The sequence below is a fragment of the Sphaerodactylus townsendi genome, linkage group LG12 (genome assembly GCF_021028975.2).
Source record: "Sphaerodactylus townsendi isolate TG3544 linkage group LG12, MPM_Stown_v2.3, whole genome shotgun sequence".
Lineage (NCBI taxonomy): Eukaryota > Metazoa > Chordata > Lepidosauria > Squamata > Sphaerodactylidae > Sphaerodactylus > Sphaerodactylus townsendi.
The window spans coordinates 8,830,387-8,843,114 of record NC_059436.1 but is presented as its reverse complement, the minus strand read 5'-3'; the positions used below and the strand labels follow the sequence as shown (position 1 = coordinate 8,843,114).

At 42.6% G+C, this 12,728-nt stretch overlaps 1 protein-coding gene across 5 annotated transcripts in view; it reads right to left on the bottom strand.

Moving 5' to 3' along the window:
• CAMK2B (calcium/calmodulin dependent protein kinase II beta) overlaps nt 1–12,728 on the bottom strand; it is a 198,676-nt gene that overhangs the window by 57,114 nt on the left and 128,834 nt on the right. For all 5 annotated transcript variants that reach the window (XM_048512579.1, XM_048512580.1, XM_048512582.1 and 2 more), the window contains exons 6-8: nt 6,579–6,651; nt 245–347; nt 56–139 (exon numbers count right to left, since the gene is read on the bottom strand). In XM_048512579.1, coding sequence (XP_048368536.1) covers nt 56–139; nt 245–347; nt 6,579–6,651 — 260 coding nt within the window. The remainder of the gene's footprint in view (nt 1–55; nt 140–244; nt 348–6,578; nt 6,652–12,728) is intronic.

Below are 12,728 nucleotides of genomic sequence, written 5' to 3'. Positions count from 1 at the left end.
AACTTTCTTACTCTGTGGAAGAGTCACAAAAAGGAGTTGGACAATTTGATCTTACCACATGCCCAGATATCCACAGGTTTGCCATAGGCTTCTTTGCGTAGGACTTCTGGAGAGAGGTAGCCAGGAGTGCCTGCAAAGCCTGAGAGAAAACAAAGAGTTGCCAGAGCATGTGGTTTGTGCAATGACTGAGTCAGAAAAGCATGCCGGGAAACGAGGAAAGGGAGGGATTCCAACCAGCACTCACCGAACCAGGCCTGCTGGTCTCCTTGCACTTCAATTGCCAAGCCAAAATCTGCCAATTTCACTGCCGCTCCTTTGCATTTGCTGGCCAAAAGCAGGTTCTCCGGCTGTCATGGTGGCCCAATTTAACATAGGATGCCATTTTAATAGAATCATGTATAGTTTTGATTTGGTTTAAAGTAAAGAGGAGGAAAAAGAAACAGAATAAAACAACAACAACAAACAGTTTGCAGAAGCTGGTTAGACATCTGCAATCAACCCCCAAAAAGTATGACAGCGAGAGAGAGACAAAAAAAGACATGCTATTTTCTGGAGATAGTCCTGTCCCATAGCCAGGATAAGTAAGGGGAAGAATACTTTTAGGGCAACCTGCTCTTGTGTGAAGTGCTGACTGAGGCTGGTCTGCTGGGCATGAGAGGGTGGTTTATTTCAATTAAAATTTTAAAAAATGTGTTCTGCAGTGTCTCCTCCAGAATCACTGTCTCTGCTTACAAACTTTATCCTAGACCAGCACACAATGCTTACTACCCCTTGTAAATGGCACTTCCCAAGGAGTATGGAAAAATACTCAACAGATTTAGGCACTCCAAGGCTACATAGCAAATGTAATTCACACTTATTTTTTAAAATTAGTATGATCTAAGGCAGGGGTCTGCAACCTGCGGCTCTCCAGATGTTAATGGACTACAAATCCCATCAGCCCCTACCAGCATGGCCAATTGGCCATGCTGGCAGGGACTGATGGGAATTGTAGTCCATTAACATCTGGAGAGCCGCAGGTTGCAGACCTCTGATCTAAGGAGAACTGCTTGATCTTTGTGATATGTCTGGTACTGTAGTCACAGATTCCTGTACACCAAAGTAGCAGTTTAGACTGAAAAAAGAATGAACAAATACTTTTGTTTAGACCTGCATGCTGACCTGGTGTTGTTTCGTAGCGGGGTAGTAGCTTTTACCCTCCTTGGTTTAGGACTGGCAAACACCACACAGCACTTCCCAAAGTGCCAGTATGTTTATTTGTAAAATAAAATGGGGATACCAGGAAAGCTGAAGATGACTTTTGCTCATCAGGCACTGCCACAGCTTAAAATCCGGTGTTTGGCCAGACAGACCTGCATCCCGATTAAAATCGATCGAGCTAACAATTTCTCCTGCAACTTGTGTCCACTTGAGCGGTTTGCAGCCATTTCTTCAACAGGAACCTTTCTCTTGTGTATCTGCTTGCAGTATATTGTTGGTGGGAGACTGTGGCTTTGTTGGTGGGGACCAAAGTGTGGACTATCCTGCTTTCCTAGCAGAAAGTTGGGCTAGTGATCTTATGCCCTACAAATTCTACCACTTTATGAAGCTAAAGAAGCACCATCTCTGGCTGCAACACGACTGACACAGAACATAATCGTGCTCTCTTGGATTTTGAGTTTCCAGCTTGTAAATGGACAACAGCACAGTAGACAACATTCTATTCATCAAGCATGCACAACCAAGAGCTCCCCTCCATTCCATCCTTCTTTGGGACTTTTTGTTCCACCGGTTAAGATTAATTGGGTATGCTTTGTGTCACACTTTTCCTCAAGTATATTGTCTAGACTTCCAGATATATCTGCTAAGATTCAACAGAGACAAAGAAGACTCTAGATAAAAATATCCCCTTGGAAACTTTGGCAATGTTACAATATAAGAAAGGAGAGTGTGCTAGTTCTAGCAATGGATTAAAGACAAACTGTGACTGCCGTATATGAACATGTGTCTTTGTGCAAAGTGGCTGCTTGGCGCACCATGCAAATTTCTTCTTAATGTCTTTAGGAAGAACACGGCAGGGAGAAACCCGGAGAGGATAAAAGCAGCCAACAAACTCATACGCTCTACCAAAATCATGAACACACAAAGGTAATTTTCAAATGGGGAGCAGAGTAATTATTCAAAAGGATCAAGTCTCAGAGAACACATTCTCAGACAACAAGCTTAGGGTCAGACCTCACAGCTGTCCATTCATTTCACACATCTAGGATAAACTAGAAGGAGGGCCCTGAAGTCTATCTGGTTCCATTCTGAACAAGTCAAATCCCAAACTGAAGGTCTCTTCTAGAACCAGAATCTAGCAGTGAGAGGACTATGGAGTTTCAAAGAGAACAGCATTCTAGTCTGGTGATTAAACCCAGTTTGATACTTGCTGATCACTTTCATCTCCAAGCTTTTCAAGATACTCTGCCCCTAAAACCTCATCAAACTGACATGGCAGATCCTTCAGTTATAGTATTGGGGAGGATGAGAGATGAAAGGAAAAGGAAGATCCCACTCCCAGCAGGAAGATCCCACTCCCAAAGCATGTCACAAACATGCTGTAGCTCACTGCTATGCTCATTATGCTAGATTATTTCCACCACACTATTCCTCAGTGGGACATTCTGAAGTTACAGTGATTTCACAGAACCATATTATTACTTGGAACCATCCAACTTCAACACCAAAATCTGATATACAAGAAAAAACACTGGCTACCACAAACCAAACACCAAGAGTTAAATCATGAACTGGCCCCAGTTTAAATAATATGTGAGCAACTAACCACGATTCTGTTCCACATACAGTAAAGCAAATTTCACCACTTTCATGTTCAGGATTCCAGACACTGGGAACGCCAGTAAGAAAGACTGCTAATCCAAGAAGGCGTATTAGATATGGAAGGGACTATGCACTGTCACACAAATGTTCATGATAATATGTAACACACTCTATATACTAGTGACACTATATACTGGTATCCAGAACCCACATAAAACAATTCTATGTGTAAAAGCGGCCTCAGACATTGTCTTTGGCATTCCATAATATAAGGTGCAGATCATGACCTAAAAACCCTACGCGGATTAGGCCCAAGACAACTGGAAGGTCATCTTCATTCTTATTAGATCTCAAGGAGTGACTAGGAGTACACTCAAGCACAGCTCTGTGAGGCAATAGAATACTTCTGATAAGGTCAGTGTTAAGAACTATTCCCACTGCCTCTACCAACACCCATTTGTACTACCCAGTCAAGATTAAAGGCCAACTACCATTGGACAATCAAGCTCACAGAACAGAACCACTGATGGTGGCCAAATCTGTGATATGCAGAAGTACTTTTTGTCTTAATTTACCCACTTACTTATTAATCCATCTTTCCAAGAGGCTGGGAAATGAATCAACATGTTCATTGTGTGCAAGCTGTGTCATCTAATTCTGCTTGTTTGACACTGAGGGATTTCACACCTAAAAGGCAATTCAATGATTACTTGTACTAGCATAGGGTCCATTTGTTCCTATGTACAGGATGACATTGACCTGATTACCTCTACACAGTTTCTGAAGGCTGCTTTTTAAATAAGTTAGTGCCATGAAAATGCTCAGCGATTTGAGTTTCAAAAGCTTTAATTATGATGTAAAATGATTTCTGAACATCTTTTCTGCAAAGACTAATAGAGAAAGGATGCCTCATCTTCAGAAAAGAACAGTATAGCGGCTGCACGAAAAATGCACTTAGAATTACTGTTGCTCACCCCCCCCCCCCATGTGGCTGTGGATGACATAATGTCACATAAATATCCACATTTGTAGTCTGTCTAATAGTCCATCTTAAATTTGGCAACCAAAAGAAGTACCAAATCTCAATCAAAGGTTTCAGTGGATGGGAAAAATCAGATCAGCACCCATCAGGAGTTCTGCTGACCAGACAGAACATACATTTTGTACCAAATGGCTAGTACAAAATTAAATCATGCTTTCATTTATTTATTTGAAAAGGATGATTTCATGTCATCTATCATAGGTAGCTAAGCACCACTACCGCACTATGTAAAAATATTATGGTTCTGGAATAGCAGCAGTTCAGTTTCAAATTGCACAAATCTGGGTATGTAAAAAGAACATTGTCCAAGGACTAGACTAAGCGGGATAACTCATGTTTAACACGCAACACTTCGTTTCCACATCTCCTAGAAGAAAATTCTGTTATTGAGGGCAGCATTTTCCAAACACCGATAGTACCAGCATACTGCCATCGGCAGGAGGCGTGTATTAAGTCATTTCAACAATATCACATGGTGGAACCCAGAGCAAAATGGACCTTACTGCTTCAGTAACAAGGCTCTGGGGACCTTTTTACGTGCCTCGGTCAGATTTCAGGTCTTTATGCAAAACTTCATTTGGCAATTGTGAAAGCAAGGGCATTAGCTATAAAAGAGCTTCAAACAAAAAGTGTTGGGACTGGGCTGAGCGTTGCACGTCTAGCCTAAAACGAACCTACCTATCAGTGTGATGCACAAAATAACCATCGTCTTTGTTAAGCAGAAGGTTAAAGTAGCACAGCTTTGTTGCTGTAGCACAGCTTTGTTGCTGCAGTTTTTTAGCTTTAAATGGTTCAAATTCATGTTTTTCAGCCCAAAGGGAAAATATTCCAGTAATTACGATGGAGGTGGAGTGAGAGGGGAAGCCCAAAATCTTTATAAGTGCCAACAGAAACACCACATTTTTTTCCCAGAAAGCAGCTTTTAAGTACATCTTTCACACACAGACACAGAATTGTCATCATCAGGTCACCTTCTATCCCATTGCCGCTCTGAGAGACGTGGGCATTGCTGTACCTTAACTTATGGATGAGTGTTCATAACACTTGTCAAACAGAGTCTCTTTATGCTATTCAATGACACCAGGCCTACTAAACAAGTGTTGTAAAGAGGCCAGAGAACAAACAAACAGATAACAAGAATCCAATACAGTAAAAGTGACAGAAAACGAGCAATTTGTGCACATTTAAACCAGACATAATGCATGCAAACATCTGCAGAGAAATTATATCCACTTTGCCTACAGGCGACACTGCTCATGTGGAGCCTTTGCCCCACACACCCACCAATGAAGGAGGAAAATGCTGGAAATGGTGGAGGATAGGAAGAGGAATGGCTAGAGGAATGTGGAAAAGGCAGGGAGCAGTTGGGGGGCGGGGGCGGGAACTGAATGAGTTGTTTATTGAAAGCATAGCAATTCTGCGGCCTCAGGCCCCAATACCACATGTCCCCTCCCCGGACTGTCACCTGACAGCTGCCCAGAAATCAGCTCAGATTAGCCAAAGGTGTGATGGGCTACACTTCACCATGCAGCATGCAAAAAGCAGAATGGCTCTGTTGCACGGACTGGGATCTGTCTGATGTTGTGGAGCAGCCCCAAAGCATTTAGGCACCAAAATGAGTGGCATCCAAGGAGGACATGGGAGCAGCAGCCCTTGGAATAACTGATATCACTTGCAGAGGCAGAAAACCCTGTCTTGCTAACTGGAAGGATGGAACTGCCAGGTCCCAGCGGAATTCAAAGCCTGCCTTAAAGCAACAAAAGTCTTCTTTCTGTGAAGGGGAATATCTTTTGCTTTAGGGTGCATCCAGAAGGTCCTGAGGGATTTTTTTGTTTTGTTTTTGCAATAGCATGTGGCTTGAAACACAGAAAACATCCCAGTAAATGCAAGCGTCACCCCACCCCACCCCCTACTTCCTCATTTGGCCAATCTCACAACAAGCAAAAGAAGCTAGCTATGCAGACTACACAGCACACACTCTAGCTGCTCTGTCTCTTCTGGGCCATGTGGATTGGCAAGAACTGGTGACCACTGATGCACAATACTGGGATCAGGAATACATTAAATAGTTTCCCTACTCCCTGCAATTAGAACCCTCTGGATGACCTCTTAAGTGTGATTTCTCTGTTCTGTCTCTCTAGGCACACGACCTTGCTTCTGGCTTTAAATTAAGGTGCAGTTTGTGATTTTACCACTGAGTGGCAACAAAGCCAAGCGAACTCCTCCCTCCACCCTCCCCTCCAGCCAAATAACCACCTCTACAAAAGCCCTGTAAAAGTTCAGCTCCGCAAGACTGCAGTAAGCACCCGCTCTGTGATCACAACTGTGCAATAAGAGATTATAAAGTTTGTGAGGGGCTCAGGTCCCCTGGTCACCTCCCAAAGGGGCTAGAAGATGGACAGTTCCTTCTTGGTGGAATGGCAGGTTTGACCAGGTGCACTGGGGGTTGGTCCCCCATTGATCAGCAATGCCAGAGGAAGAGTCACAGCAAAAACTACAATACATATATGCTGGAATCATTAAGCTGATTTCTGACTGGGCTGTCTGCGGAATGTCCCAGTTCAAAAGTTGTTGGTTTTACACTGACCTATATCCCACAGGACTCTATTATCAGAATTTTCAGGAAATTTGACCTGAACAACTCAGAAATGATTAACTTCTTTTTCAGAAAAAAAAACACATGCAAAGATACAAAGACGGACAGACGGACAGAGCAGTGGGGAAGAAAACTCACCTTGAGGTCTCTGTGGACGACCCCCATTTGGTGGCAATGGAGAACAGCCTCCAGGATCTGCTGGATGCAATGACTGCATGCAAACACCAGGGGGCGTGTTAGTTCACGGTGAGTGGTAACAACCACACAGGCTGGTGGGGGGGAATAATGGGGGGAAACAAGGAAAGGGAAGGAGGAGGAGGTGGAGAAGGAACAGGAAAAGGAGGAAAAGGAAAATGGAAAAATAAAGGAATCTGACTCCCTCTCATCTCACATGCTAACTGCAAAAGGAGAATCCCCAAGATACAGGCACAAACCCTAGAAAAGTAAGAATAGAATAAAAAAGGGAGAGTTACCTCCCCCCGGAAAAGCAAAAACTTAAAGCTGACTGAAATCCTCAGAGCCAAATAGCAATGCAGATTAGGGTGGGGAGTTAGCATCTCCAGTGTGGATGCTGCACTCAGGTAAAACAACAGAGTCACCTGGAAGTATTAAAGGAAATCAGTAATCTCATCTCTCTCCCTCTGTACAGGATTGCCAACCTAACCTTGTTTGCTCAACAAGGACTGATCAGGCTTTCCATTCATATGACAGCATCTTTTATTTACGTGCTTGTTTTCCATTAGGTTCAGTGCATCCATGGACAATTTTAAATGGGCATCCATATAAAAATATTGTCGGTACAGCAGCTAGTATTTTACTCCCCCTATGGGGAAGATAGCAATGCTAAGCCCAACTAAAAACTGACTTTTTTTTAGCATGTCCTTTTCTTCCTAGGCTCACAAAGAACACAAGAAAACAATTAAGCTCTACTCTGGCAATGCCACGCTTAAGAAGTTCAAAATGTACACATAAATACCACTCTCGCCCTCTAAAGTCAGCAAAAAAAGCAACATTTGGAATTCCTTTCTGTCTTGGAAACCTCATTCTCCCATTACATTACGCATAGCTAGGCAGAACTCTGCTGGTTGTAATGTACTGAGAAATATGATTATTCTTTGCCCTTCTAAAGCATGGGGAAATTGAGTTAACATACAGGCCTCAATTTCCTAAATGTATATTAAGAATCAAAGGACCGAAATAACAATACAATGCTTACAGAAATCCATGTACTCCCTCTTGCCATACACTGTTCCTTCATAGACTGGCTGGATACTGTCAAAGTGTTCTCCATTTGGTACAATTCTGTTCACACAGCCAAGAAAGGCTGACATGTTTTTCTATCATCAGTACCACATGCAGCCATTGAAGCAGACAGCACTAGTAGCAGCTCCTAAAGCTATGTTTTTTATTGTTGTTGTTGTCATCACTGATGTTAATACTGTCATTATTAACCTTTTAGTCTCACTTTTCGTCCAAGCTCTGAACAGGAGGCATAATTCTCTCTCCTCCATTTTCCCTCACAGTCACTCTTTGAGGTATGTTAAGCAGAGAAAGTGTGATTGGTTCAAAGTAATCCAGCTAGCCTCGGGGCAGAGTGGGGATTCAAACTTGGGAGTCCCAGATCCCAATCTGGTACACTACCTCACAAGGTGTCTGTTGTGGGGAAAGGAAGGGAAAGGAGTTTGTAAGCTGAGAAAGAAAGAAAGAAAGAAAGAAAGAAAGAAAGAAAGAAAGAAAGAAAGAAAGAAAGAAAGAAAGAAAGAAAGAAAGAAAGAAAGAGAGAGAGAGAGAGAGAGAGAGAGAGAGAGAGAGAGAGAGAGAAAGAAAGAAAGAAAGAAAGAAAGAAAGAAAGAAAGAAAGAAAGAAAGAAAGAAAGAAAGAAAGAAAGAAAGAAAGAAAGAAAGAAAGAAAGAAAGAAAGAAAGAAAGAAAGAAAGAAAGAAAGAAAGAAAGAAAGAGGATGGAGTATAAATCCTAACTTTTCTACTCTAGTCCCAACTTCTGGGAGCATGTAGCAATGAAGAGAAAACCAGACATTACCCAAATGAATGGAGAAGGGGGAAGAAGGATTTCTAGTCATAGATCCTAAAGAACAGCATTACTGGCAGTGAGACAAAGACGTGTATAGAGCCCAATGGTGTACAAGTGCCATAAATAACATTGGCCTCCATCAGTTCTGTTCTCTAGGAACCTAGTACAGGCAGAGAAAGGGCACTATATACTATGTACCTCATTAAGAAGATTATTAGTCATCACTGTACAGAGACAGTGTATAACAAAGATATGTGCTGATCTATGTCCAACCGGTGCTATATTGAATGTGGAGAAGACAGCTTAGGCACTTCTTGTCAATAACAATTCATGAGGACAACCCAATCACTTGGAAAACAAATCTGGGGCCTTCTTGGGCTGTCTTCTGAGAAAATGGTAGAAGAGACCTGCTTCTGAAAAAACTGAGGACTCCTACTTTTTTCCATACTTTTTCTTCTCATTGAAACATAATGCATGGCTATATACATAAGGCAGCATAATGGGCCTTCTACTATGAAGTCATGATTTTAATTTGATTAAATACATTTGTATTTTTGCTATATAGCAGTTTTTAATTTAGTGGCCCCAATTTATTCTTGACCTTTAAGCATTCAATTTTCCCTGCTTTTTTTGTTGGGTCTCCAAGGTGCTACTGGAAACATGTCTTAAAGAGTGATAAGTCTTAGAAGGGTTCAATTCTACTTACAACTGCAATGGAAGTCAGCAAGTACTTGTACGTATTCATAAATTAAACTTCCAGTGACTAGAAAACCGAGTATGAGCTATGACTCTTTCATGGGGTTGCTGCTGTACTGTGGCAGCTTGGGGAAAAAACTAAGGCTCATTCCGCACATGCAGAAAAATGTACTTTCAAACTGTTTTCAGTGCTCTTTGAAGCTGTGCGGAATAGCAAAATCCACTTGCAAACAGTTGTGAAAGTGGTTTGAAAATGCATTATTTTGCGTGTGCGGAAGGGGCCTAGTGTCAGTATAACTCCCAATAGGAGTTTGGAAGGGCTCTAAAAACCCTAGGGGGGGAAGCTTAGAGGGAAAATATTTCATCATCCCTCTTGGATGATGAAATATTTAGTTGCTCTGGGCAAAAAGTGGGGAAACAGGGCAACTTTAAGCTGAAAAGGTTGACGCTGTTTTTAAAAATGTGTGAAATATGGGTTGCCTCCCCCCACCAAAGAAAGCAGAATTAAAATCTAGGATGAAGATCAAGGATTCCTCTGCCACCCCAAAGCAGACTGTTCCAAGTCACCCTTATACACATGATATAAGAACATAAGAAAAAGCCTGCTGGATCAGACCAGAGTCCATCTAGTCTAGCACTCTGCTACTCGTAGTGGCCCACCAGGTGCCATTGGGAGCTCACATGCAGGATGCGAAAGCAATGGCCTTCTGCTGCTGCTGCTCCTGAGCACCTGGTCTGCTAAGGCATTTGCAATCTCAGATCAAAGAGGATCAAGCTTGGTAGCCATAGATCGACTTCTCCTCCATAAATCTGTCCACACCCTTTTTAAAGCTATCTAGGTTAGTATATGTGCTTGATCATCTCCATGCAGCCAGCCACCACCTTCACCTCTCCTCAACTAGTATTGAGAGATAAGGGAAGTGAATGGCACAGATGGACAGAGCCGAGAAGCCTGGCAAAAAGGCAATAAAGATATCAACAAGTTGCTGAGCAAAAGCTGGGCCCACTCACATTTTGGAGGTTAAGGGGGAAGGACTACAGAGGTGAAGGAACGGCAAAGGAAGCCCGGTGAGACCATGAAATCACAGTCCCGACAAATGAGGGGTTCAGAGGCACAGCAGGCAGAGTTCCAAATTTCATAATCAATTAAGCTCTCCTGCTTGAGCAACCTGTGCACCTTCCATCTGTATTAGAGCTTTCTTGCTCAAGCAATCAACTTGCATAACACCAAGATGGAATCAACCTGGACTTTGTGGTGAGTGTATATGTGAATGAGACTAGCCTAGGAGAGATAAGTAGATTCAATAAAGCTTTAACTCCATTTTGAAGAATCCTCACTTGGAGCTCTCTGGAATTTGAATCCATAGGCCCACAACCCTGCTACAGGGTCTGACTCCCTGGACTAGGAGACAGAAAGGCTACAAGTGCTATTTTGCATGTAACATTTGGCGTGAGCAGCGGGAGCCACATGATACCAGATGGAGACTTCTCAGGATTGAGGGCCACAGTGCCACTGTGCTTACTGGGAAAAAATCTGGATGCTGAGGATCTGAAAGTAGTCTGGATTTTGAAAGAAGTCAGTTCAGCAAATTTGTACAGTTGCTACATTTTGTTTTTAACGGAAACTAAGGTCCATTGCTGAAAGGTCTGTTGTTGATAAACCCCAGGATCATTCACACAAAGCCAACCTATGGTTTGGCATTATGACTGAGCCAACCTGCAACAACAGAAATCCAGTTCTGCTGCCAAGCGTTCCACTTTCCACGAAGCGACAGCTAGGTGACCGGCTCCCTTACAAATATACTTGTAATATATAGCTGCTATATTCACATTGTGAGGTATACACAGCAATCTTAAATCTCCATCTATAAATGAAGCTGCTCTCATTCAGGTACACTGTAAATGAGCGGGGTCCCTGTGAACAAGTGATTATTCTGTTCTATCCTGTGCATCACTGATGCACTGAAAATCGTTATCCCCGATGTAAATGAACAAGCTGATTTCAACAGAGAGCTCTTGAATCCTGAAAATGTCAAGCCCTGACCTGTTGACCTCCATCAGCTCACCTGTCTCCACAAAATACTGCAATGGGAAGAGAATGGTCATCCAAAAGAGAAAAAGATCACTTGAGGAATAAAAACCAATAATGCATCTCTCTATGAAATGGAAGCTATGGGAAACCAGAGAGACATTTCTCTAAATCTCTATCTACCTCATTACTCGCATGCCCCCAAAGGAGATCTTGAAGAAGTTTAGGCATGTCTACAAAAGGCACTAAACTCATGCCATATTTGATCGATTCTAGGGCAGGATATCTGAGGATAGTTAAAATTTTAACATATGAAGATGGTGCATGCTGAATCCCAATCCAGTTGGTGAGTACGACGAGCAGCAGGGTCTTAGATAAAGAAAAAAATCTCCCCCAACACCTTTCACCTGAGATGGTCTGAGAGCAGAGATGCCAAGGGCTGAATCTGTGCTTTTTTGCGTGGGAGCACATAGCTCCTGCCTTTCTTTGATTCCTACCATCTTTTCCTCTATTAAACAGAGTAAGCTGCTTTTGCTTCCTATACTGGGCTGTGATTAAGAAATCACACCACTAGGACAACTTGGGCATTTTTACACTGGTTATGAATGTATACAGAGAAATCAAAGTTCTAACATTTGCCATCCAAGTTTTGGAACACTGGAACTCAGCATGCATCCAGCCCATACACTGGAATTGCTGGGGCAAGACTTAGAATTTGTTCACACACCTACCTAGCTATCATTCCATTCTCTGTACTGGAGAAACACACGAGTGCACCATTCTTTCACATACCCTAGACAACATGCAAAGGAAGTGCCACATTACATGCAGATTCCCAATATTTGTCCTTTAAAAAGGGAGATGAAACACCATGCACATTGGACCTCCACATGGAGCACCCACTCCATACGTCATCCTAAGTGGACAGCAGAAAAAGACCACCCCTCTACCATGCAAAGGAGATGGCTGGCTCAGCAAGTGTGTAAACTGGATCTCAGATATGCAGAGGTACTGTCACAAGGGATGCTAATCAGTAGACTAAGTTACTGTGAAGGTGTAGCAATAACCACATGGCAGCTGCTCTGAGACCGAGACGCCACATTACAAGTTTGGTGCCCAGAGGAAACAGAATGCTGCACAGAACAGCCCTGTTGACAACTCCTTCCATCACCGTTCTCTCAGGCCTTGCCATCCTTAATGGGGATTTGAATCTCCAGTTTCATTATTTGTCTATTATGGTTATTTATAGCCTGTGCTCTCCATTTTTTTTTTAAAAAAAACCTCACAAGGAGTCTTAACAATTATAAAAGAATATGACCACACTATGACCACATCTGGCAAGATAGGAGAAGCCGTAAGATCTCTGTAAGATCTCGGTCTCTGCATTTACTGCAATTGCCTAAGTAACATTTCCCTACTTTTGCTCTTTTCTCTGTGCGGAAACTGAAGCAACAGGAGACAGCAACAGCAGCAACATATCTGGAATAGTAAATGCCCTGGTGACTTTGGTCATCCTCAGTAATGCCATCAAAG